The sequence below is a fragment of the Plecotus auritus genome, assembly GCF_963455305.1.
Source record: "Plecotus auritus genome assembly, chromosome: 2".
Lineage (NCBI taxonomy): Eukaryota > Metazoa > Chordata > Mammalia > Chiroptera > Vespertilionidae > Plecotus > Plecotus auritus.
Genome location: NC_137771.1, coordinates 39,085,562 through 39,113,306, shown reverse-complemented (window position 1 = coordinate 39,113,306; position 27,745 = coordinate 39,085,562). Strand labels below are relative to the sequence as shown.

Genomic DNA, 27,745 nt, shown 5'->3' with positions numbered 1-27,745 from the left:
TTATCAATATCAGGTACATTACTAGAGATCCTACAAATCAGGTGCAACCACCTTTTTTTAAAATAAAGATTCAGATAGTAAATATTTTGGGGGTTTTGGGCAATATGATCTCTAGAGCAACCATTCAACTCTGTTTTTGTAGTAGTAAAGGAGCCACCGTTAATGAAAAGCGTAAAGGTATTTCAAAAACAAGCTGTAGGCTGAATTTGGCTTGTGGCTTTAGTTTGATGCCCCATGCTACAGACACTAAACAATAAAATATTCTGAACAACTTTATGGGAAGAAATTCAACAGTTTAGAGCAAAACAAATTATTTGAAAGACTCAAATTGTCAACACTGGTACAAGAAGAATTAGAAAATTAAAATGCCCTGCCCTGGTAGGGTGACTCATTTGATTGGAGCATCATCCTGTACACCAAAAAGGTTGTGGGTTCAATTCCCAGTCAGGGCACATACTTAGGTTATGAATTCAATCCCTGGTTGGGGTGCATACAGGAGGCAAACAATCAATGTTTCTCTGTCACATTGATATTTCTCTCTTTCCCTCCTTTCTCTAAACATAAATAAAAACATATCTTGGAATTTGGATTTTAAAAAATTGAAATAGCCCCATGTCAGGTTTTCTCAACCTCAGTACTATTGACATTTTGGTCTGGATAATTCTTTGTGTGTGTGTGTGGGAGGGGGCGGGGAGGAACTCTCCTGTGTATTATAAGGTTTTCAGCAGTATCAACCCACTGCAAGAAATACCACTCAGTTACAACCCAAAATATCTTCAGATATTACCAAATGTCCTTTACAGGAGGGGTAAAATCACTTCTGGTTGAAAGTCAGAATACTATACTAAGGAAAGAAATTTAATTCATAATGAAAAAAACCATCCTAGGTGCTCTTTCATTGTAATGTTGATATATACCTTTGATTGACTGTATATCGATTAGACTATCTTACAACTTTGTAGATAGAGGTTAACTTGTAGAAAAACCGATGACAATGTCATTCAATAATTATTGTCTGAGAGCAATGCAAATGATTCCCACCCATAGTAATGAGCATGAATTTTGTACAGTAGAGATGGAATTGGTTTCCATCTGGTAGAAGAGATAATTCTAAATATTATAGTTTGCCAAAACTGGTTTGGCTCAGTGGATAGAGCGTTGGCCTGCGGACTGAAGGGTCCCGGGTTCGATTCCAGTCAAGGGCATGTACCTTGGTTGCGGGCACATCTCCAGTGGGAGGTGTGCAGGAGGCAGCTGATCGATGTTTCTCTCTCATTGATGTTTCTAACTCTCTATCCCTCTCCCTTCCTCTCTGTAAAATATCAATAAAATATATTTAAAAAAATAAAATAAATATTATAGTTTATTACTTAATGTGATATTAATCATTTTGCAACTATTAGCAAATTCATTTCAGCATTCAGATAATCTAAATCTCTGAACCTCAAATTCTCATTTGAACAAGTACTACCATCTTACTAGTTCCCTCATTATTTAGGATAATAACAGATGAGTAGTTTATTATAATGAAGAAAATCTTTGGCATATGTTCATTTTATACTTGTACAAAATGGTGCACAAAATTCATGCACAGGTAGGGTCCCTAGGCCTGGCCACGATCAGGATTGATAGGGGCCTTCAGCTGCCAGATAGGGCCTTTCTTTCCGCACTGCCCCCTGGTGGTCAGCGAACATTATAGCGAGTGATCAAACTCCTGGTCTCCTAGTGCAGTGGTCGACAAACTCATTAGTCAACAGAGCCAAATATCAACAGTACAATGATTGAAATTTCTTTTGAGAGCCAAATTTTTAAACTTAAACTTCTTCTAAGCCACACTCACGGGGCCAAAGAGCCACATGTGGCTCGCGAGCAGCAGTTTGCCAATCACTGTCCTAGTGGAACTCCCAAGGGGACAACTTGCATATTAGGCTTTTATATATATATATAGATGAGTTATGTTTTTCAACTTTTAAATTCAATTTATTGGGATGACATTGGTTAATAAAATTATATAGGTTTCAGGTGTACAATTCTATAACACATCATCTGTATATTGTACTGTGTGTTCACCATCCCAAGTCAGGTCTCTTTCCATCACCATTTATACCACCCTCTTCTACCGCCGCCCCCCAACTCTGGTAATTACCATACTGTTGTCTGTGTCTATGAGGTTGTTGTTTTTTTGGTTCATCGCTTCACCAGTGGGGCAAGGCTCCTCCCCCTGACAGCTGTCAGTCTGTTCTTTATGAATCTGTTTCTATTTTGTTTGTTAATTTATTTTGTCCATTAGATTCTACATGAGTGGAATCATGGTACTTGTCTTTCTCTGGCTGGCTTACTTCACTTAGTTTAATGTTCTCCAGGACCATCCATGCTGTTGCAAAGGGTAAGATTTCCTTCTTGTTTTTTTTAGGGCATTGTAGTAGTCCATTGTGCAAATGTACCACAGCTTTTTTATCCACTCATCTACTGATAAACACTTGGGCTGCTTCCAGATCTTGGCTATTGTAAATAAAGTTGCAATGAACATAGGAAGTGCATGTTTTTCACCTTTTGGAAATGATAACTTGCCCTGGCTAGTGTGGCTCAGTTGGTTGAGCCTCTTCCCATGCACCAAAAGGTTGTTGGTTCATTTCCTGGTCAGGGCACATGCCCAGGTTATGGGGCTCGAGCCCCAGTATGAGCATTCAGGAGACAGCTGATCAATGTTTCTCTTTCTCTAAAATCAATAAAATTATAATTTAAAAAAGAATAACTTTGCAAGCTATAAGAAAATAAATACATATTAGGTGGTAATCTACACTAATAAAAGAGAAACATGCAAATTAACCATCACTCCCCTATGCCCACCAGCCAATCAGAGCGAGTATGCAAATTAACCCAACTAAGACGGCGGCTGCCATGGAGGTGGGGTAAGCAGGAGGCTTGGGTTGCCCCCGGCGATGGAGGAAGCCAAGCTTCCTGGCCAGCCCTGGCCTCCACTCAAGGCTACAAAGTTTCAATTATAGAAGATTAATAAATAAATCCCAACAAAGATGGCACCCACCATGGAGCTGGAGCAAGCCGGGGGCTTGGGTTGCCCCCAGCGATGGAGGAAGCCAAGCTTCCTGCCCGCCCTGGCCTCCACTCAAGGCTTCAAAGTTTCAGTTATAGAAGATAAAAAAAATCCCAGATACCTGCTTCCAGCCGGCCCTGGCCTATGCTTGGGTTGCCGGGTGGCGTAGCCGGCCTGCACACCACCACAGGCCCCTCGCCCAGGCCATCCCACACCCCAAGGGAACCCCCACCCTGATCCAGGACACCCTCAGGGCAAACCAGCCAGCCCCCACCCATGCACCAGGCCTCTATCTTATCTAATAAAAGAGTAATATGCAAATTGACTGTCACTCCAACACACAAGATGGCTGCCCCCATGTGGACACAAGATGGCCGCCACAAGATGGCCAGGACGGAAGGGCACTTGGGAGGGACCAGGCCTGCAAGGGAGGGTAGTTGTGGGCAATCAGACCAGCAGGGGAGGGCAGTTAGTAGGGACCAGGCCTGCAAGGGAGGGCAGTTGGGGGTGATCAAGCCTGAAAGGGAGGGCAGTTAGGGGTGACCAGGCTGGCAGAGGAGGGAAGTTGGTGGCGACTGGGCCTGCAGGGAAGGTCAGTTGGGGGGGACCAGGCCTGCAGGGGAGGGCAGTTGTGGGGGGTGGGGGGGTCCAGGCCTGCAGGAGAGGGAAGTTGGGGGTGACCATGCCTGCAGGGAAGGGAAGTTGGGGGTGACCAGGCCTGCAGGGGAGAGCAGTTTAGGGGGACCAGGCCTGCAAGGGAGGGAAGTTGGGGGCGATCAAGCCTGCAGGGGTGGGCAGGCTGGCAGAGGAGGGAAGTTGGGGGCAACCGGGCCTGCAGGGAAGGGCAGTTGGGGGGGACCCAGGCCTGCAGGGGAGAGCAGTTGCGGGGGACCAAGCCTGCAGGGGAGGGCAGTTAGGGGGAACCAGGCCTGCAGGGGAGGGCAGTTGGGGGTGACCAGGCCTGCAGGGGAGGGGAATTAGGGGTGACCAGGCCTGCAGGGGGGGGGCAGTTTGGGGGGACCCAGACCAGCAGGGGAGGGCAGTTAGGGGTGACCAGGCCTGCAGGGGAGGGCAGTTGGGGGGGACCAGGCCAGCAGGGGAGAGCAGTTGGGGGTGACCGGGCCAGCAGGGGAGGGTAGTTGGGGGGGACCCAGGCCTGCAGGGGAGGGCAGTTGTGGGGGGGAGCGGGACCAGACCAGCAGGGGAGAGCAGTTAGGGGCAATGAGGCTGGAAGGGGAGGGCAGTTAGGAGTGACCAGGTCGGCAGGGGAGGGTAGTTGGGGGGGACCAGGCCTGCAGGGGAGGGCAGTTGGGGGGGACCAGGCTGGCAGGGGAGGGCAGTTAGGGGTGACCAGGCTGGCAGGGGAGGGCAGTTAGGGGCAATTGGGCTGGCAGGGGAGCAGTTAGGCATCAATCAGGCTGGCAGGGGAGTGGTTAGGGGCAATCAGGAAGGCAGGCAGACGAGTAGTTGGGAGCCAGCAGTCCTGGATTGTGAGAGGGATGTCCGACTGCCCATTTAGGCCCAAACCTAAAGGGATCGGGCCTAAACGGGCAGTCGGACATCCCTCAAGGGGTCCCAGATTGGAGAGGGTGCAGGCTCCCCCCTTCCCCCCACACGAATTTTGTGCACCGGGCCTCTAGTAAGTTATAAGAATAAAAGTAGGGTAAGAGGACAGCTACTGACTAGTGGTATAGTATGTACTATTTAATATAGGGTCAATCAACCAGCAATCCTGTACTTTCTCTCTTCCTATCTAATAAAAGAGTAATATGCAGATTGACCATCACTCCAACACACAAGATGGCTGCCCCCATGTGGTCAAAGATCCTGCCCCCATGTGGACACAAGATGGCCACCTCAAGATGGCCAGCAAGGGAGGGGAGTTGGGAGGGATCAGGCCTGCAAGGGAGGGCAGTTGTGGGCAATCAGGCCAGCAGGTGAGGGCAGTTGGGAGGGTCCAGGCCTGCAAGGGAGGGCAGTTGGGGGTGATCAAGCCTGCAGGGGAGGGCAGTTAGGGGTGACCAGGCCTGCAGGGGAGGGCAGTTCGGGGAGACCCAGACCTGCAGGGGCGAGCAGTTGGGGGGGACCAGGCCTGCAGGGGAGGGCAGTTGGGGGAAACCAGGCCTGCAGGGGAGGGCAGTTAGGGGAAAACAGGCTGGCAGGGGAGTTAGGCATCGATCAGGCTGGCTGGGGAGTGGTTAGGGGGTGATCAGGCTGGCAGGCAGAAGCAGTTAGGGGCAATCAGGAAGGCAGGCAGGTGAGCAGTTGGGAGCCAGCAGTCCTGGATTGTGAGAGGATCGGGCCTAAACGGGCAGTCGGACATCCCTCGAGGGGTCCCAGATTGGAGAGGGTGCAGTCTGGGCTGAGGGACACCCGCCACCCCCCCACCCCCCCACCCCGTGCATGAATTTCATGCACCAGGCCTCTAGTTTAATTATAAGTGGGATCTAACTCTTTCAGTATCAGCTGCTAGCTCCCAATCCTCCCTGATACCGGCTTCTGGGATAAGGACTTCACGGAGTCTTTCCCAATGCACCAAGCATCCAGGCGGAGCCACCATTCCTCTGGTCCAGCATCCTCAAAAGAACCCTGGAGGGGCCGGTCAGCCACTGAGAGGTACGGGTAGGCGGAGCCGCCGGAGGAGCAGCCGGAAGCCCCTCCTCCTGCGGCGGAGTGGAGCGCATCACCTCTCGGAACGCTGGAGTCTGGCGCTGCAGTTCCGGTCGGAATTACCCGGCGGTGCACGGTGCACGGTGCACGGTGCACGCTGACATGGCTGCGCTGGTAGTGAGGGGGGTTCGGGACCTGCTGAAGCGAGCGGACTTCGCGAAGGTCCTGCGGAGACACCGACATAAGAAGAAATGGGTAAGGTACAGCCGGAAGCCCAGGAGGGAACGGTAGCAGTGGCCAACGGCGGCCGCCCCAGGGGAAAGTTCTCCAGTTAGGTGTCACTCCCGCCCTCTGGGGCGTCACTAAGCCCCTCCCTCTCACTTCTGTTGTCTGCGCCAGTGTCTTCTGTCTGCCCTTTTATTTCGCCACTAGTCTTCGACTCCCGCTTTTATTCCGTCTGCAGAACTCCCGTCTCCGCCTCTATAACTTACGTCATCACCTCCGCCCTCATTCTTCCAGTTACGTCACCGCCTCTTGTTCCCGGCGCTAGGTTATCTTCCCCTGGACGCCCACCATCCCTTCCACTTCCCTTCCTCCCTTTTCCTTTCCCTCCCTCTCTTCCCCTCCCCCTTTCCCATATGACCACTTCTTACCATGTAGACTTTTCAGTCCGACCGCCCTCACCCATCGAAAAAGGCCATAGCAACTCCCCCTTTCTTCCTGGGTCTCCGCCGCCCTCCGGGAAAGGATTCTACCCCTTCCTCACCCTCGAGCTGCCTCTGGGACCCAGGAAAGGTTCCAGCGATCACCCTGCCCATACCTCCAGCCCTCCCCCAAACCAGGGCAAAGGGTACATCAACTCCACTCATCCTCTGGGTTCTCCCCAATTCTCTAGAGACCCTTTCACTGGTCTCACCTGTAGCCCTGGAATTTCTCCCGAAACTGGCATGCTCGGCTCCCTACCGGGACCGGTTCCCTCCCAGCCCCCACCGCCCCTCTCCCCACCCCCACCCCCACCCCCACAACCTCCCCTACGCCTGGCGAGATGTTCTTTTGAACCCTGTTTGCCACTCCTCGGAAGGCAATCCTGCCGCGAGCCTATCCACTTGGGTTCACCCCCTCCGAGCCCTTGTTTTGACCGATTCAGACTTATGGGGTCACCCCCTCTCCATCCGCAGAGCCCTTATTGCAGCTTGATGAGTCCTCCGAGAACACCGTGGCCCTGTCCCAGAAGCCCTTACATTGACCAGAACACGTACCTCTGTTACTCTGTTCAGTATCCTTCAGCCCTGGTAACATACCCGGTGACTGGTCCCATGATTTCACCTTACCTTGCTCATCGGCCCATGGAATATAGACCAATAATTTCCCCACCCCTTTCTCCCAGGGTTTTGGAGATCTCACAGATCTCGCCCCTGTACCCCACCTGGTCCTCAGGGAGAAGTTATAATGATTCTCTTTCTTCAGCATCTTCCTCACCCACTGGCCAGCTTTACCTAGGTCGTCTTAAGCCTCCAGACTCTTATAAACCTCAACCCCAGCTTGACCCACCCCTTGAGAAAAATTATTGTGACTCCCTATTTTCTCAGGCAAATGCACCTGGCTGTCCTCGCTCACCTCAAGAGGACTCACATCACTATTCCTGTCTTCCCCCAGAGGCCCACATATCTACCCCTGGGAGCCCTTATTGTGGAAACCCTTTACCAGCTGGGATTATTGATTCTTCTTGCTCACCCCAGTCCCAGGCTTCCAGGAAGCCTTGCTTAGAGTCCGTTTTCTCTTGGGAGACTAATGGGAACTCGTACCTTGTTTCTGGCACCCCGATTTCTGGTTCCCCCTGTTCCCAGGAACCACCTCTTCCCCTGCCTGCGGATTATCCTAATTCTGCCTTCTCTTTCCCTTCACCCCTGGGCAACCAGTCTATATCTCCACCTCAGTCACCTCCCCGTAGAAGCTATAATGAACCCTCTCTCCTTACCCCAGTTTGTCCCCAAATGAAGTCCCCCAGATCTCCAGAGTTAAAACAGTCATATGCTTCCTACAGCCCTACCCAGGACACCCCCTCTGATCAACCCAAGCCCCCTAAGGATAGCGCCTCTCCTCCACTTCCCTCCCATCCTTTTGGTCTCTCTGAGCCTTCTTGTTCCATCACAACTTCTTCAAATTCCTGCCCCCAAGGGACTGTCTTACCTACTCTGGTCCCTAGAACCCTGAAAACTGTTAACCCCACTTCACTTCCTCCCTGCCTTCCTTGTGATCCTATCTTACCTAATGTTTATGTTCAGAGCCACCCCCATGGACCTCCTCTGGGAGCCCCTTGCAATACCCATATGTATTCTGTGGTTCCCTCCACCCCTAATCCCTGCCCACTCTCTGGTTCCACTGGTCCCCCTCAGTGTCATAACCAGCCCATGGTGCCTCCTTGTGGCACTTATGGCACTCCCAGGGGCCCACCCCAACCCCCTCGACAGCCTGTAGGACCTCCATGTTCTACCCACATCTATTCATTTATCCCTTTAAGAACACCTTTTGACCCCCAAAGTTTACCCATTGCCCCCCGACCCTGTGGCCACCCTGATACTATGCCCTGTGGCCTCCACGTCTACTCTGTGGCTCCTCAAGGCTCTCGCAAAGAGCCCCCCCAGATACCCTATAGCTCTCCATTGCTTTCACCCACGAGTTCCAGCTGTAGTAGCAATATTCCCAGCTGTAGTTCAACTGTTGTAATTAGTGAATGCCAGAGTAGTGACAACCAGAGCAAGAATACCCACCAAAGCAGAAGTCGGAGCCAGTGTGAGAATCACAACCATCCTAGCAGAAGTCGGAGTAAAAGCAAGTGTTGCCATCTTAGCAGAAATCAGAGCCAGACCAATAGCTCCCACCAAAGCTTAAATGAGGATCAGAGTGAGAATCTTCAACTTGGTGTATTTCAGAGACAGAGTGAGAGTCCCCAATATAGAAAAAGTCAAGGTCCAAACAAGAGTTCCCTCCATAGCAAAAATTTGAGCCAAAACAAGAGTTCCCACCATCTCAAAAGGCAGGGCAAGAGCAAAAGCTCCCATCACAGCAGGAGCCGGAGCAAGAGTCCCCACTGTAATGAGAAATGAGAGCCAAGAGCAAGAGTTCTGACCAAACCAGAAATCCAGGCCAAAGCAAAATTCACAGACAGGAACAGGACTGCCAGCCATAGTAAACACTCAGCTGTGGCAATCAGGACCAACTTATGGACTCCTCAGTTGATATCTTCATTTTCCTTTTAATCTACTTTTATGCTCGTCAAGCCTGACTGGTGTCCCTCTCTGCTACTCCCATAGAAGTCATCCTAGAAGTTCCCAGTTTGGTTTGAACCCCAAAGTTTCTATGAACTCTCCTTTTCCAACCTTCCTGAGGTCTGGAAACTCTCCAAAATTACCCTCCACCCTGTGATTGCATTATGGTTTTTGCCACTGCATAACCTTAGGTAAGTTACGGAAGATTGATATTTTTTGTATTTCACTGAACTATCTGTTGTGGTGCTCACATAAGCTAGGAGATATGAAAGTGCTTTAGAAAATTGAAGGGCTATTCAAAGAGAAAGGGTCTTTTGCTTTTCAGCCTGACACGTCCCACAAGGGCTCCGTAGTTTCTTCCAGTCTTCTGTAGATTTTCGAGTCCTCTTAGCGCTCATTCTTTAAAGGTCCTCTTACTCCAAGGCCTGAAAGAGTGCCCCTTTCTTAGTGACCCCCACATGCTATTGCGAGAACTACAGTTTCCTTTCATACCCCTGAGACAGAAAGACCAGCTCCTTAGTACTTTTCTCTCCCACACTTCTCTGGCTGGCAGAGGAAGGGTCCAAAGGCAGGAGTGGGCACTAACTGGATCCACATTGGCTCTAGAGATCTGATATATTGCTGGGGTCGGGCAATAGGGGATAGAGGCAAAACTGGAAGACAGATAAGCCTATTCTTTCCCTTGTAGGCTGCCACAGAGCCCAAATTTCCTGCCACTCGCCTGGCTCTGCAGAATTTTGACATGACCTACAGTGTGCAGTTTGGAGATCTTTGGCCATCGATCCGGGTCAGTCTTCTCTCAGAGCAGAAGTATGGTGCACTGGTCAATAATTTTGCTGCCTGCGATCATGTGAGTGCTGAACTGGAGCAGCTGCATGCCAGAGACTTTGTGAATAAAGCCCACTCGCATGGGGAACTGGAGCCTGAGAGTGGCCAAACAGCAGCTCCATCCCCAGCTTCCTGGGCCTGCAGTCCAAACCTTCGATGCTTCACTTTCACCAGAGGGGATGTCAGCCGTTTCCCTCCTGCCAGGTAGTATCTGGAGCCATGGCTGGGGTTGTCTTGAGTGTCTGCTGGAAGTAAACAGGAAGAGACCCAGCTCCTGCCTTTTTTAAGAAATCCTAATATTGCTAATATTTGCTGAGTGCTTATACATGTTAGCCTTTTTTCTAAGTGCTGCACATATGTTATCTCCTTTTTTCTGTTAACAGCCCTCAAAGGTAATATTATTTTTCTTCTTTACATTTGAGGAAACAGGTGCAGAGAAGTTGAAGTCCTTATTTGCTTTAGGTCCCTTAGATAGTTTAAGTGGTACAACAAATAGATTCTGGTGGTCTGACACCAGAACCTGGACTTTGAACCTACTCTGATCTACTGCCTCCTACAGAAAACAACCACCTCTGACTTGAGCATTTACTACATCATCTCCAGTTAAAATTTGTATTATTTACAACTGCTTTCTTATAATCACCCATTCAAGTGAGTAGGACAAGTAACCTCATGGAAACAGGACTTGCACAGAGTTAGTACACCAGGAAAAAGAAAGGAAAACTTCTGGTCGTCTGATCCAATGCTCAAATGTATATAAAGTTGAATGGAAAAGAAACTAATCAAATGCTAAATTGTGCTTTACAAATTGAGAAAAGAACAGATTAGGGTTAGTTGTAGAATGTGGAATTGATCTTTGAAGGATTGATGCATTCAGTCAAAAAATTTTTATTGTATACCAAATGCCAGGCATTCTTTTTTTCTTTTTTCTTCGTTTTTACAAACCCTTCTGTCGAGGGCTGACTTTGAATAGATCACAGCGAGGGAGCTGGTCTGCTACATACGAAGTCCCAACCCAGAAGCAGGTTGTCCCAGGCATTGTTAAGTCCCTGGGTTTTGGATGCGCAAGCCCTCATGGAGCTTACAGTCTAGTGAGGAAGACAGCTATTAAAACACTATGGCCCTTGCCAGGTAGCTCAGTTGGTTAGAGCGTCATCCCAATATGCCAAGGATGCAGGTTCGATCCCCTGTCGGGGTACATACAAGAATCAACCAGTGAATGTGTAAATAAGTGGAACAACAAATTGATGTTTCTCTCAAATCAATAAATAAAAACAGAAAATAAAAATAAATTTTAAAAACACTATGATTTTGATAAGTACTACAAAGGAAAAGTGCAAGATGCTATAATTAGGAGATATAACCAGTCTTTTCTGAGGGTGTGAAATTTAAGTTAAGACCTGAAAACAGTAGGAATCAAAACTGGTGAGATGGGTTAGAGTCTAAATATGAAGCTACTACAGCAGGCAAGAACCAGATTATAAAGGTATTGTAGGTCATAAGGGATTTTGGACTTTTTCTCTAAGGGTAAAAGGGAACTATGAAAGGTTTTAAGCTGGTGAATGATATGACCATATTTGAATTTTTAAAATATCATTTTGGCTACTGCGTGGGAAACATTGGAGAGGGGCAAGGCTAGAAATGGGGATGTAAATTAGGAGGCTTTTGCAATAGGCCTAGCAACTGGCTTGAAGGAAGGCTGTATGCTTAAGAGTAGTAAGAGCTTGGCCAGCGTGGCTCAGTGGTTGAGCATTGACCTATGAACCAAGAGGTCACGGTTCGATTCATGGTGAAGACCATGCCCGGGTTGTGGGCTTGAACCCCAGTGTGGGGTGTGCAGGAGGCAGCTGATCAATGATTCTCTCTCGTCATTGATGTTTCTGTCTGTCTCTCTCCCTCTCCCTTCCTCTCTGAAATCAATAAAAAAATATTTTTTCAAGAAAAGAGTAGTAAGAGATGAGGCTGGAAAGTATATGGAGGCCATATGTGGGAATTTTGAATGTCAGGAGCTTGTAGGTTGGGGAAAGGGAATTTTTTTCTGGTGACCCAGTGTTGCTTAAAAATAGCTGAAATTGCCAGGGCTGGGTGGCTTCATACTATGTGCCCTTTAGTACATACTGCTGTAAATTGCCAAGATCTGTTTTAGAGAACCACTGGAAAGGGTTTCTGAGTAGAGGAGAGGAATAATGCACAGAATGGGCTTTGGAGTCAAGAAAACTTAAATTTGCCTCCGGCCTTCATCACTTATGAGACATGTGGCATTGAATAACTAGAGTTCACTATGTGCCAGCTGCTTTTCTAAGCATTTGATTTAATATTAATTTACTCCTTACAGTAATTCTATCTGGTGAGTATTGTTTTTATAGATGAGGATATTGAGGCACAGACAAGTTGAGTATTTGCTGAAGGCCACACAGCTAATGAGCAACTGGGCTGGATTTGAGATCTAGTTAGACTGGCTCTCGAATTTGTGTTCTCATAGGGTTGTGGTGAGGATTAAATGAAATTATACTAGGTGTACCAGTTAATAATGCGGATTTTTTTCAATAGATGGAATTACACATATGTTGATATACATGCGATTTGATATGTATGCTATTTTGTTGTATTGACAGCAAGCTTCAAAACTTCATATGTCAAATTTGCTGAAGGTGTTAACATCATAGATATTTTTACGCTTAAAAATGTCAAATTTTGAATTTCATGCCAAAAAAAGCATTTGCGGGAAGTTTTAATTCATTATTTTGAAGAAAAGTGCTGCTGAAAGTTATCGTATACTTCGGGAAGCTTATGGTGAACATGCTCCATCTCAAGATACTTGTGAACTCTGATTTAAATGCTTTAAAAGTGATGCTTTCGATGTGAAAGACAACGAACGTCCAGGTCAACCGAAAAAGTTTGAAGACCAACAATTACAAGCATTATTGGATGAAGATGCGTGTCAAATTCAAAAACAACTTGCAGAAAGATTAAACGTTGCTCAGCAAATAATTTCCGATCATTTACAAGCAATGGGAAAGATTTTAAAGGAAGGAAAATGGGTGCCACATCAACTGAATGAAAGACAAATGGGAAACGGAAAAGTCATTAGTAAAATGTTGCTTCAACGGCACAAAAGAAAGTCTTTTCTGCATCGAATTGTGACTGGCGATGAAAAGTGGATTTATTTTGAGAATCCCAAATGCACAAAATCATGGGTTAATCCAGGTCAATCATCAACATCAACTACAAGGCCAAATCGCTTTGGAAAGAAGACAATGTTCTGCGTTTGGTGGGATCAGGAAGGTGTGGTGTATTATGAGCTTCTAAAACCAGGTGAAACCATTAATACTGATCGCTACCAGCAACAAATAATCTGAACATGTTTTGATCATGAAATGATCAGAATGTGCCGGAAGACACGGCAAAGTAATTTTGCTTAATGATAACGCATCATCACACACTTCAAATCCAGTTAAAGACAGGTTAAAAGATCTTGCCTGGGAAGTATTAATCCACCCGCTGTATTCACCAGACCTTGCTCCTTCAGATTACCACTTGTTCCGATCGATGGCACACGCACTTTCTGAGCAGCACTTCAAAGCGTACAAAGAAGTGGAAAATTGGGTCTCTTAATGGTTTGCCTCAAAACAAGAAAAGTTCTATTGGGACGGTATCCACAAATTACCTGAAAGATGGGGAAATGTGTAGCTAGTGATGGACATTACTTTGAATAAAGCACTTTTGATGTTTCTCTTGAAATTATCGAGTTTTCTTTGATTACAAAATCCTCATTATTAACTGGTATACCTAGTACATGTTAAACACCTAGTATAATACCTTCAATATAGCCCTCAGAAGTACTATATCTTTCTATTGACATATTCTCATCAAAGCTATGCTTCAGGAAGATTATTTTATTATTATTTTAAAGTGACAGTTTATTTTACTTTTTTAATCCTCACCCAAGGATATTTTTCCATTGATTTTTTAGAGAGAGTGGAAGAAAGAGGAAAAGACAGAGAGAAACATTGATGTGAGAGAAACAAATAGATTGGTTGCCTCCTGCACACGCTCACCCCACCCGGATCCAGGCTGGGGAGGAGCCTGCAACCGAGGTACGTGCCCTTGACTGGAATAGAACCCATGACCCTTCGGTCCACAGGCTGATGCTCTATCCACTGAGCCAAACTGGCTAGGGCTTCAGGAAGATCATTAGTCACTGTGGTGGTGAGGGCATAGATTGGAGTAGGTTTGGAGACCAATTTGGAGGCATTAGCTTTAGGCAGAACCATGGAGTAAATTAAGAACCGTGTAGTTTACTAAGTTGTCTGAGGTGCTTGGCTGCCACTCAGGGAGGACACCTTGAGAGTAGTTGGGGAAGCAACTATATGATTTAGTTGGGATTTTTTTTCCTTCTTGTCTTAATGGGCTCCCTGGGAATCTTAACCTCTCAGGAGTTCAAAGATGTATTCAGGGAATCCAGGAAACTCCTGAAATTATCTGAAAAATTGTGGTAGTTTTTTTGGAAAAGCCACTGTAGCTTTTAGCAGATTCTCAAAATTGTCTGTGAACTAAAAAGGTTAAGGAGTGATGCTTCCAAAGGAAGGAACTTGAGAATGGGTTTTGTGGGCCAGTGCTGGTGTGTAGCAATTCTATGCTTTTCTCAGATATTTCAGTTTTCTTCTCATTCTTCTTTGTGAGGCATGAGGTACACAGTTTCACAGACAGTCCAAGCATGATTTGACTTTTAAAATATCCCATCATAGCCCTAGCCAGTTTGGCTCAGTGGATAGAGCGTCGGCCTGTGGACTGAAGGATCCCGGGTTCGATGCCAGTAAAGGGCACATGCCTGGGTTGTGGACTCGATCCCCAGAGGGGGGGTGTGTGCAGGAAGCAGCCAGTCAATGATTCTCTCATCATTGATGTTTCTCTCTCTCTCCCCCTCTGTCTTCCTCTCTCAATCAATAAAAATAAATTTTTTAAAATCCCATCATAGCTTGAGCCTGAATGCGGGAGGTTTCACAATTTCATGACTGGGGATTTGTAACTCTTGTAGCTTATTCTCAGTGGTGCTACCTATGTCTTATGTCTTGTTATATATTTCTCCCAGAGCCTTCCTGTCAGGGCACCAGGACCAGGTTTCTGACTCCTTGAGTCTGTTCCCAGTGGCTGTCATGCTGAGCTGTGTCTCAGGCAGGGGAATGGGGAATGGCTGTACCACCTTATGACAACTCGCCTGGGAGTGAGAAGTCCTTCTGTGACTGTTGGATTGTTGTTTTTTGTCCCTTTTTACCCACACCATTGCTGCCTCTCTTCATGCCTTGTCGGCTCTCACTTGGATTCTTGTAATAGCCTTTTCACTAATATTTCTAATTCTAGCTCACCTAGCTTTCTAAAACTCTATCTAGATGATCAGATCACATACTTTTCCTTAAGCTTTTGGTATCTGCCTACAAGTTGTAGTCCAAACTCGTTAGCAAAGGATTTAAGACCTTTTCCAACCTAGCTTCCATCTGCTTTCCAATCTCAGTGTCATGCACCTTGTATTTCTACCATACCAGATTATCAGATTATCACTGCTTCTGAAAGAAGCTATGAGTTTGCATGCTTCTGTTTCTTTGTGTCTTCATTTTTATTCTTCTTGGAATGCTTCTCTTCCTTTTTAATTTTTTTTGATATTATGGTTACTTTTAATTATTTTATTGGGGTGACATTGGTTAATAAAATTACATAGGTTTCAGGTGTACAATTCTGTAATACATCATCTGTATATTGTGCGTTTGTCACTCCAAGTCAAATCTCCTTCCATCCTTTTTCCTTTATTTTGTTATATTTTTTACCTGGTGAAGGAATAGGCCTTCATCAGGCCTAACTCAGGTCTCCAACAGGCACAAATGATGGCACTCTTCTCTGAGCCATCTTAATATGTAACTCAATAAAACTGGGTTCCTGCTATATGCCAGGCACTGTTTCAGTTATGATAAACAAAGCAGGCAAAATTCCTTCCCTCATTCTAATAGGAAGGGATAGAGGGGAAACACACACACACATCTGTATATATAAAGTGAATAGTAAGTGTTTTAAAGAAAACAAGATAGAGAGCTAGAAGGTGATGGGAGTAGGTGGCTTCTATTGTTAGATAAAGTGGTCAGGGAATGCCAGTGCCTTTTGATGAAGTAACTTGTGAGGAGAGATCTGAAGAAGTGAGGAAACAAATGAGGGATATTTGGGAGTATTGCAGGTAGAAGGTACAGCAACAAAAAATCTGAGACAGGAGCAGGCATGGCTTAATTAACAAATAGAAAGATGGCTAGTGGGGCTTGATTAGAGTGGATTGAACTGTGTTTTAAAAGGATTTCTCTGGCTGCTGTGTAGATGAGTGGGTGAGTGAGTAAATAAGTGAGTGTGGGTCTGAGAAATGAGTTGTTGCTGAGTAGAGACTTGGAATTTGACAATAAGGTACTCTTCTCTCTTCCAGGCTTGGCAGCCTGGGTGTCATGGACTACTACCTGATGGATGCTGCCTCCTTGCTGCCTGTCCTGGCCCTTGGCCTGCAGCCCGGCGATACGGTGCTTGACTTATGTGCAGCCCCCGGGGGAAAGACACTAGCATTGCTTCAGACTGGCTGTTGTCGTAAGTAAGAGGGCTGGTGTCTTGGGCAGGGAGGTCTCTCTACTTCACCCAGTCAGGAGCACACTGAATATGATGTCTTTGGTCCTAAGATCAGAGGGGGGATAGTGCTTGCTGGTGTATTTTTTCTGTTGTTGATTATTTCCTCTTATTTCTCTGTCAGTTGGCCAAGGAAGATTGCCAAGCAGAGCAAGGTCTCTGAAGGCAGATTAAAGTAATGTCCTAGTCAATCTACCATATGATACTTTCACTCCTGTTTACTTCATCTCTAAGATTAAGTTGCCAGCTAAAGCAATAATATCTGGCTGCAGTGAACCTTTATAGCAGGGGTGGAGAACCTTTTTTCTGCTAAGGGCCATTTGGATATTTATAAGATCATTGGAGGGCCATACAAAATTATCACCTTAAAACTTAGCCTGCTATATTTGGGCAAACATTTAATTTACTCACCACTAATGCCTTAGAAGGGCCAGACCAAATGATTTCACGGGCCTTATAGGCCTGTGGGACGTTCCCCACCCCTGCTTTACAGCTCTATGTTATTCTTCCCTAGGATTTATGTGCTTCAGCCAATCCTGCTACTCTCTGTTGCCCAAATTAGCCTCCCCACTTTATTCATGTTGTTTTCTCTCTAGAATACACCTTCCCAATCCCTTTTAACTTTCAAGCCTCAGCTCAAGTGTGCCACCTCCTGGAAGTCTTCCCTCATGACCTCTACTGGCCAGTGGAGAAGTGATGTTGTTTCCTATGTACACAATCCTGGGTATCAACCTTGCAACTGTTAGCACATTAGCCTTGCATCAGAGCTTTACCAAGTATGCATCTTCTCGCTCTTCAAGATTATTACCTCCTTGGAGACAGGCCCAAGTCTTACCATTTTAGTAGTGTAGCCTAGGCTGGGCCTTGTGAACTGTAAGTGTTCACGTCAGCCATTCACTGGCCTAAATCCTGCCTTAAATAGGCAGTATTTTCTCCTTAAGGACCTGACAAATATCCACAAGGGGGCTGTGATTTTCACACTCCCCCTGGCGCTCAGGCAGGCTTCTCTTGCAATATACCCTACCTTTTTGTTGGGCTTGGACCCTTCTTTTCTAGTTCTCATCAGATAACTTGTACAGTTTGCATTAGCTTCCAGCCTCATGACAGGCCCCATGATGATTCTAGAGAGGCACCACATTTGATCTCAGCCTTCTGGAAGTCCAGAGGGAAAGGAGAAAAGATGTTGATACAGCATAATGAGGTCAATGCCTGTGTGTTGAGCTGTGCTGATCTTACTGAGTGATGTGGAAATCCATCAGAAGAGGGATAAAACAAGTAGGGTTGCTTGGACGAGAAGGAACTTGAACTAAGAGAAGCAAGAAGGGCCAAGGAGACATACTTGAGAGTTGCTCTTCAGTGTGCTAAATTACCAGCAACTCACTTTCATCCCAGCAACTCCTTGATCCCAGGGAGACAGGAATTTTAGTGCCAGAAGGGAACTTAGCGTTTACCTAGTCCAGCCGTCATATTTTATGGAGGGGGAAATTGAGCCATAGAGAGATTAAATAACTTAAACCTTTTATATAAGTTGAAGGTAGAACCAGAATAGGACTCAGCTTTTCTATTCTCAGTTCATATCCAACTGCAAATTCCTCTTGAACAGAGAATACAATTTTTACTTCCTTGATGTCCTCAAAAACTGGGACCATATTTCCTTGTGAGAATACTAAACTGTTTTATGGTAGTGACCATTCCTATTAGATAAAGTATGCATTCTCTAGTTCCCCCCTCACAATTAAATTTATTGAGGTAACCTTGGTTAATACAGTATATAAAATTTAGGTGTATATTATACTTTTATATTTGTATACTCTAATGTGTGCTCACCACCCAAAGTCTAGTTTTCTTCTGTTGTCATACATTCACTCTCTAGTTCTTGACCACACTTCCCACCTCCATTTCTCTCCTTGACTTTGAGGCCAGGTATCAATTGCCATTTATCAGCAAGCTTGCAGTAATACTTTTTCTTACTGGAGAACCAAGAGCAAAGTGGAATGTTTATTGGACTTGTGTCTGTTACAAAAGGGAAAATGAAAGATAGATGGTGAATCAATTAGGATTAGGCTTGGTCATATACAATAGAAAACTCAACTAGCTTAATGAAGAAAAGGTTATTTCTCTCTTACATGAGAGAAGCAGGGATATAAGCAGTCCAGGGCTGAGATGGAGGCTCCACAATCACTAGGGACAACCTATTTTATTGTTGACTTTAGCACCATTGCTTGTGGGAGGTTGGGCCATGACCTCATTTTATCCCACAGGCATAAAATGTCCGTACTACCAAAAGCCATCTATGGATGCAGTGCAATCGCTATCAAGATTCTAATGGCATTTTTTACAGAAGTAAAAAAACAATCCTCAAATTTATGTTCCCACAGGCAATCTTGCTGCCAATGATCTCTCCACTTCCCGAACAGGCAGACTTCAGAAGGTCCTTCACAGCTATGTACCTCAAGATGTTAGGGATAAAAGTCGAGTTCGAGTCACCTCATGGGATGGCAGGAAGTGGGGAGAACTGGAGGGGGACACTTATGACCGGGTGAGTGATTCCTATCCTGGGACATCCAGCCAGCCAAATCTGGCCTCCTCATCCTGACTCCAGGCCCTGGACGGTAGGATTGAGCCCTACATGTTTGAGCATATAAGGGCTGTTTCTGGAGCTGGTCGGCTCTCCATGGAGATTTGGAGAGAACAATCATCTACAGAATTGTCAGTTTAGCTTAGATGACTGGCTACTACTATCTTCTTTAGAGACAGCAGCAAAAACAAGTTTGAACCTGACTGAGTATAAAAAATGTATATTAGGCTTACTTTATTTCTCAACTCAACTTGGTTGCTCAAAAACCCTTAAATTTCTTGCTTCCTTAGTAGATCTCTAATGATTTCAGATAGGTATTTTCAATATTTTATTAAGCATTTCTAGTTGTTCCAGCTAGAGGACTGGTTTGCAACAAGCTATTCTGCCTTTACTAGGATTGAGAAAACCTTATTTTGTTTGTTAGCTTATGATCATTCCCGAGTTTAATTATAGAGCCCTAGTTAATTAGAGGATTTGCATTTCTCTAGAAAGGAACCTACATTTCCTTTTCCCAGGTGTTTGGAGGATCTGTTAACCCAGGACCATTAATTGTTCTGTGTGGGATTTTCTGAATCATGCAGGCATTCTGGATTTGAACCTTCTATATTACTCATTAAAAATTCTCAGGGAGATTTTTTTATTCTTTTTGCCCAGAGTTAAGCCAAAACAGGCAAGTACTATTGTCTATTGTGGACTGATTTTTTTTTTTCTAGTTTATTCTTTGATTGACAGTGTAACCCTTTGAGGATTTTGGCTTTGCTATGGATTTCCATTCCAATTCCCTACCTCAAATGGGCCCAGTGCCCTGTTTTCTGTTCTGTTCTTTTTTTTTTTTTTTTTGGGGGGGGGGGGTTACTAGGGATTTGATAAAAGATAGAGGCCAGCTCCAGCATGCCTCCCTACATTTGTGCTCCTACATTTTTAAAAAATATTTTTATTGATTTCAGAGAGGAAGGAAGAGGGAGAGAGAGATAGAATCATTGATTGGCTGCTTCCTGCATGCCCCACACTGGGGATTGAGCCCGAAACCCGGGTATGCACCCTTGACTGGAATCGAGTCTGAGATCCTTCAGTCTGCAGGCTGACACTCTACCCACTGAGCCAAACCAGCTAAGGCCTACTTTTTTCACTTTTAAACTCTCACCCATGGATATGTTTATTGAGTTTAGAGAGAGGAAGGAAGAGGGAAACATCGATGTGAAAGAGAAACATCGATCAGTTGCCTCCTGTACATGCTCTGACTGGGATTGAAACAGAAACCTAGGTATGTGCCCTGACCCATAATCAAACCCACAACCTTTTTAGTGTACATGACAACACTCCAACCAACTGAGCCACCCAGCCGGGACTATGCTTCTACTTTTTCTTTGGCTTTGAGAATTTCACCAATTTTATTTTTAATCCTCACCTGAGGCGTGGGGATATTTTTTTCCATTGATTTCTAGAGAAAGTGGAAGGAAGTGGGGAGGGAGTGAGAGAGAACCATTGATGTGAGAGAGACACATCAATTGGTTGTCTCCTGCAACTGAGGTGCGTGCCTTTGATTGGGAATCAAACCTGTGACCCTTCAGTCTGAGGGCCAATGCTTACCACTGAGAAAAACTGCCAGGGCTATTTTATCCAATCTTTAGGTGTTTTGTATTGCAAGGGTTTTCAGGACATCTAGTTCACTACATTGCTGGAAACAGAAGTATTACTTTCTTCTGTGATGTGTTTTCTAAACATCCCAGTGGCCCTTCTCTGGGCATCCTTATTTAATGTTTCTTTTTCCTGTGAAGGCCAGCATAGTTCTTGAGATATGGGACTCTGTATGTATTGTGTCAATTCATGCAGCTTAGGAAAACATCTAAGTATTGAACACTGGGTCATTATTAATTTACTTGGAGTTTCTGTTTAGCTAAAAATGAACATACTTTTCCTAGATGATTTTACTTTTTTGAAATATAAACATAGGACAATTAAACATTTTTCTTTTTGTTTCTAGTGCCTAGCCCAGGGTAGGCTCTTAGTAAATGAATGATTTTTACATTTCTCACTTTAAAACTTTTCATATCGGATATGACATTGTTTTAGCATAAGATTTTATTTTATTTTTAATTATTTATTGATTCTAGAGAGAGGAAGGGAGGGAGGGAGAGAGAAACATTGTTTGTTGTTCCATCTATTTATTCATTCATTATTTGATTCTTGTGTGTGCCCTGACTGGGGATTGAACCCACAACCTTGATGAATTGGGACGACACTAACCAGCTGAGCTACCTGGCCAGGGTAGCATAAGATATTTTAAATCCTAATCCTGTTATTGAGTATATTAGTTACCCTCTGGACACTATATGATCTGTAAATTAGATGATTTTATTCAAATAGCTAAGGACTGAACCAAGGACAGAGCTCTGAAGCACTAAAGACTTCTTGTAGGTTGATATCAATTATGTAATTATAGCTATTTGTGTGTTGGTTTTGTTTTTTTTTTTTTAACTAGCCATGAGTATACCTAAACATACTATTTTCCCACTCATTATTTCACAATTGCCTATCGGGTTAAAATGAGAAGTTTTGTCAGGTACTCTACAATGGAAGCATTGGCAGAAGGAGCGCTCTGCAAACCCCCCAGATCAGGGACCTAAAATAGCCTTGGCCTTAAGGAGCTCTAATACTTTACCCTTTAACACTGCTGGGCAGGTGCTGGTGGATGTGCCCTGTACCACAGACCGCCACTCCCTTCATGAGGAGGAGAACAACATTTTTCAGCGGTCGAGAAAGAAGGAGCGGCAGATGTTACCTATGCTGCAGGTGCAGCTTCTTGCGTGAGTGATATATTTACATAAACCAAGGACTTTGTGCCAGAGAGCCCTGGGGGTTCTGGTCATCTGGGGGACTGGAAGCTCTTCCAAGACCATCACCCACAGAAGGGTCTTCTGTCTGAGGATCTGCCTGGAGGAGACAGACATCAAGAGAATGACTTCTCTGGAACATAAAAACCCTGTGTAGTAGGACATGCATAGTATGGTAGGCTACATAGATTCACTTACTGGTATGTCTACTTACCTCCATGCTAGTCCCAGTACCAGTAAGTGTGCCAGGCCAGCTCAGCCAAGTCAGCCAAGGGTTTGGCAAGTCTGGGGCAGGGGTGGAGGGGGGGGGGGGGGCAGCGAAGGATGTAGAAAAGACAGACAAGGAGAATAAGCTGGGTCTAGGTGGATCTTCCTGTGCCTGGCTGAGGCCACAGAGAGACCCAGACGACTGGCCCCGCTTGAAGTTTCCCTGCCTAGGAGGCATTGGATTATCATCAACATTAGTCTTGGAGTGGCATTCGTTTACCCAGTGCTTTCCTCTCCTGCATCTTGGACATAGTCCAGGCTGCTTGTTTTCACTCCCTGTAGCCCTTTGGCTTTCATTTCTAGCATCTCTAAGTTGTTTTCCTACCTTCTCCCATGCCTCTACATTTACCTTTCCTTCCTCAGGAAACCATGGGCAGGTTTTACTTACAAAATCCAATAAATCGAAAAGCTGTTCATACCTCACAGAACAGCCCCATGCTTGGAGCATAGCCTTAAGCATGGATACGTATAAATTCTTTCCTTGCTATCCTGAATTTCCCATGTTTTACACCTAGTTATTACTAAACTTCGCTCCTTACCTTTTTGCTTTCTGCACGTGCTTCATTGGAGCATCCTTTCACCTGACAACTGCAGTTCCCCCGAATTCAGGCCCCACGTTGGGTGCCACATGCGCTGTACCAGCATATCCAAGGGTTCGAGGACCCTGAGGGGGGGCAGCAAAGGATGTAGAAAAGACAAAGAGAATAAGCTGGGTCTAGGTGGATCTTCCTGTGCCTGGCTGAAGCCACAGAGAGAGACCCAGAGGGCAAGCTGAGCCTTTATTTTATAGCCAGAGGTAAACAAGATAGTGGTCACCATAGTTACAATGTTCTTGTGAGTCTCACTTGTTTTGGCAGCACTTGATACACCTCCTACAGCCCATTAGCTGCCCAGGAAGGATCTAGGGAGTGTCATAAGGTCAAGCTTAATTATGCTAAGAGGGCTGTGCCCTCTAAGCTGCCACTTGTTTGTGGCTTTGCCAACAGGTCAGTCCTAGGCTTAACCCTATAGCCACTCTCTACAGTAAGTAGCTCAAGTTGGAAACATAGTTGCTAAGGTCAAGGTTCTGTAGGACTGGGGTAAGGATTCAATCCAAAGCCAGCATCAGGGTTTGGTTCATAACTAGAGCCACAACTCGGGATCATTTCAAGAAGGCTTCGAGAGGAGAGCTCATGGAATAAGGTTGGGTTGCTCTCTGCCTTGAGAATGACTTTTCATTGTGGAAGAGACTTCAGAGGCTGTCTAACACAGCTATCCATTCCACCGTAGACACCTCTATCCATGCTTCCAGCTCCTTCTGTTGTCCTCCTACTTCTGGGAAGCTCATTAGTTACTGTTTTGTCTCTTTCTGGTTTCAGGGCTGGACTTCTTGCCACGAAACCAGGAGGCTATGTTATCTATTCCACCTGCTCACTCTCACACTTACAGAACGAGTATGTGGTGCAAGGTGCCATCGAACTCCTGGCTAATCAATATAACATCGAAGTTCGGGTAGAAGACCTAACTCACTTCAGAAAGCTTTTCATGGACACGTTCTTTTTTTTCCCATCTTGCCAGGTTGGGGAGCTGGTAATCCCAAACCTCATGGCCAATTTTGGGCCTATGTACTTTTGCAAAATGTGTAGACTGACATAGCATCACCCTGTTCCTGGAGCCCTGGTGTGTGAAGACAAAGGGTGTATTCCCAAGGAGGCACCAGAAACTGAGACCATTGGCAAAGAAACACTCTGGATCCTATCTCCATCGTGTTCAAGTCTTTCTATAGGTAGTTTTTAGCAATAGGAAGTAGGAGTTTTTCTGTCCTGCTGTCCAATTGTGGAGCATCAGCAGGTTTCTAACTCACTTATTATACTCCACCTCCCACTTTCTATCTCTAAGCCTATACTAAACGTTCCTGCTCCATTGGGGGCTTAGGAGGAGGAGCCAGTGAGCAGGCTCACAGTTTAAACTGTAAACTGGAGAAGAAGCATTTAGTCAATAAAATTGTTGAAGCTCCAAAGAACTGAGGCTGTGATTGGGGGCCTCATATTAGTCCAAGTACTGTTAGTTCTACTTGTACCAGCTGCTGCTACTGAGCACTAGCTCCTAGGTGGCTCAATATCTGGTTACAGGCCCCTGGTTACAGAGCCCCTCTTACACTTAAGGTGAGGTCTGCATGATCAGTCTTGAGCAGTCGGTGGGCCAAAACAAGGCTCCCTAGTTTCTCCATATGGCCTATGATCTCATGTAAGAAACAAGTAACTAAAAATGATAAGCCAATGCAGTCTGCTTACTTACATTGAGAAAGCTCGCCTGAGCTAATAATTCCAGCTATTCCTCCTGCTGTCAACAGCACTGCTGCCCAATTGTGACTGGGGAAGTTGCTTTGCCACAGGGTTGTATTACTCTTTTGTGTGTGTCTTCTATTGTTCATTTCTCTAGCAAGTATATCTTGAGATCATGTATGACAGGTAGCCAGGGAGCTGCTGGAGATGTAGTAATTGGGATTGTGGGGGATAATGAGGCCTCATCCTTGGGAATGGCAGTGCTTCTCCTTTGCTTTCTGACCACCTAGGAATCTCCTAATGTCTTATTATGTTCTGTTTTTTTTCCCCTTGTTCCTGGTCTATGGCTGAGCTCTGCTGCCATTTGTTTGACCCACCCCAAATCACTCAGGAGCTCTTCCTCCAGCATCATAGGGCCTCACCTCATACAGTGTGCTACTATTTGCATGCCAATTATGTTATTACTAGAGGCCGAGTGCACAAAATTCATGCACTCGGATGGGGGGATCCCTTAGCCCAGACTGCACTCACTTGCAGTCCGGGAGCCCTCAGGGGATGTCCGAGTGATGCCGCGGAGGCGGGAGAAGCTCCCACCACTGCTGCTGCACTAGCCAGCCATGAGCCTGGCTTCTGGCTGAGTGGCACTCCCCCTGTGGGAGCACACTGACCACCAGGAGACAGCTCCTGCATTAAGTATCTGCCCCCTGGGGGTCAGTGCGTGTCATAGCAACTGGTTGTTATGCTGTTCAATCGATTTGCATATTAGCCTTTTATTATATAGGATTGTAACTTTATTTAGTACAAATAAGGCAATACCTTAATGACAGGGATACTAAAAATTGCTTGTGGTCACTTGTAGTTATTTCTTTTTTAATTAAAATGTTTTTTCAAAAATACTGGTCCTTGTGCAGAAAAGGGTGCATACTTTTAGAACACTGGTATTCTTAGTTCTTCCCACTAATCCTTTCTCTTCCTCTTTTGTCACTCTATTTGTTCCTTATGCCTTTCCTGCTAGTCCTTATTTGGATATTAGAGGTACCAGCTGAGAAAGATTTTAGATGAGGTTAAACTTTCTCCTTTCTCGGGATTTGCATTATAACTGAGGTCCCTGGAAGACCTTCCAGACTCAAAATCGTAGTGAATCTAGGAAGGTGGATCTCTAGGGAGTAGGATCTTAATTAGCTTCTTGTGTGGTATGTGCTCCCTGCCTGTTGTTTACTCAGATGCCTGGGCTTCTGCCCTTGGCTTCCTGGGGGTACAAGCTGTGCTAGTTGAAAGCAAAGCAGTGATAATCCAAGATGAGAGGGTCTTCTGCCCCTGGAGTCCAAGTCTAATTGGAGACAGAGATACCCAGGTAAGAAAAGCAGAGAAGTACTTTAAAAAAGAATTTATCTCCTGTAATTGAATAGTAACCTACTCTACAACCCAGTTATTCCAGACTTGGGATAAATCCAAGGGAAATTCATACATGTACACTGGGAGACATGTACAAGAATGTTTATAGCAGCCCTGATCTCAGAAAATAACCCAAATGCCCATGAACAAGAGTGGACAAATAAACTGGAATATTCACACAATGGAATATTGTACAGCTGTCAAAACAAATGAACTCAAGTGAAATATAGCATGGATGAATCTTAGCAATAAAATACTAAAAAATGTAGTCCCAAAAGATTAAATATAGCATGATGCCCTTAAAAAAAAGTAACATGATGCCCTTATTTAAGTTATTTACATACAATATAATTTATTAACCAGTTAACTGTCACTTGTCCAAAACAGAAACCATCCACACACTCCACGATATTTTGAATTTAAAAAATCAATTTGCAATGAATATCATAAAAATAAATATATTACAATTTGGGTGTTCTTGAATATTTTCAGTTGGAAATTCTCACGAAAAATTATTTTAAAGTTGGCCTATAGATGCTTATTGCAGGGAAATGGTTAATTTTAAATGTATTGCTTGATAGCTTTTGGTCATTGTATATAATAGATCAAAATATGGAAAATAATTTCCATCATCACCATCAAAATATGGAAAATCATTTCATCTCCTAAAAAGTTACCTTGCACTCCTTTGCACTGCATCACCTTCCCCCCATTCCTGGTCCCAGGGAATCATTGATCTGCTCTCTGTCACTATAGTTTCGCCTATGTTACTGGACTAAAGGGGTCCTTTTGCCTGTTAGCATCAAAACCAAATAAGACATGAACAGGAGTTTGGAACCAAGAACATAAGGATTTATTGAGATGGCGCCATGCCCAGAGTCATAAGTAACTTGTGCTCAAAGACCTGGCTCCCTGATGGCTTCTAGAGGATGGGTTATATAGGGGAAATCATTAATCATGACTAAAGGAGTTAGGGTCATGGTCGGGGTTGTGGTTTCTACTGATTGGTCAGCACTAGGGTATCTGGTCCTGACCTCAGGGTTGCTTCATCTGTTTTCACAAGGATGTGGTTAGTGGGATCGTTCTGGAGCTGAAACACAACTGAGGCCTACATGTTCTTTCTAGTTTGACTGAAACTCACTCTGTAGTCAACAGACCTGAGGCTTTGTTTCTAAGACTATTGGATAATGACCAGAACCTCATTGTTCTGAGAGCTTAATGATTAAGCAAGAGAGAAGGGAGGTGGAGGTGGGTGAGTCAGGATATTGGTGAGACCAGTTTCAGTCAAAGGCAAAACATCAAAATAACAGGGCAGATTAAAGAAAATAAGGTTCTTGCTTGGTTACACCTATTCTGGAATTTCCTATTGTGGAATATAAAATTTGATTTACAGTTGGATTGTAAAGTTCTTGTCTTTATCTGGATGTCTGGTTTTTCACTCTTGGCCAATGTAAGGGCACTGGTCTAACTGATTACATATGTATGGCTTGATTACATGGTCAGAATAGCATGAAAGCCCTGCTGGGAACTTCTACCTTGAACTCTCCCAAAGTCAAGAATCACAGATTATGGTAATTCAGTCCAAAGATAGTGCTTTACTTCATATCTTTGCATGAAACTTGGCATTGTAAGTTTTAAGCTTTATTCTAGAACTAGAGGCCCAGCTTGCCCCCTCTCACAGTCTGAGAGCCCTCAGGGGTGGGAGGTGACCCAGCGACTAGGGGAAGGTGACGCCCCATCACACCTCTGCTGCTGCCACTGCTGGCAGTGCAAGCCTTGACCGACCCTGACTACCTGAGCCTCGGGCAGCCCTGGGCGGCTAGGCAGCTGCCATCCAAGGCTTGCCTGCGCCTTGGGCCAGCCCTGGGTGGCTGGGGGGCTGAGGGGACTGGAGGACTCCAGAGGCAGGTGCCCTGGCAGGGCTGAGGGGACTGGGCACTGCCATCTTGTGGCTGTGGGTGCCGCCATATTTGAGGGTGGGGCAGTCAATTAGC

At 45.3% G+C, this 27,745-nt stretch overlaps 2 protein-coding genes across 3 annotated transcripts; both read left to right on the top strand.

The window, feature by feature from the left end:
• The first annotated feature begins 5,737 nt into the window (after positions 1-5,737).
• Positions 5,738-27,146, top strand: NSUN4 (NOP2/Sun RNA methyltransferase 4). Of its 2 annotated transcripts, none has more exons than XM_080656851.1 (6): positions 5,738-5,920; positions 9,623-9,966; positions 16,223-16,377; positions 18,792-18,952; positions 21,674-21,798; positions 23,451-27,146. In XM_080656851.1, exons 1-6 carry the CDS (start codon positions 5,828-5,830, stop codon positions 23,725-23,727), a joined length of 1,155 nt encoding a protein of 384 aa, XP_080512977.1. In that variant the 5' UTR covers positions 5,738-5,827; the 3' UTR covers positions 23,728-27,146. The 2 variants fall into 2 exon arrangements, with proteins under 2 accessions (XP_080512977.1, XP_080512978.1); XM_080656852.1 differs by having other exon boundaries at positions 5,772-5,920; positions 16,223-16,313; positions 23,451-25,245.
• LOC308242573 (sperm head and tail associated protein-like) lies at positions 6,304-8,772 on the top strand (the record flags this gene model as incomplete). Its single annotated transcript, XM_080657054.1, has 1 exon — positions 6,304-8,772. The coding sequence occupies one exon, from the start codon at positions 6,304-6,306 to the stop codon at positions 8,770-8,772; it is 2,469 nt and encodes an 822-aa protein (XP_080513180.1).
• Positions 27,147-27,745: the final 599 nt, after the last annotated feature.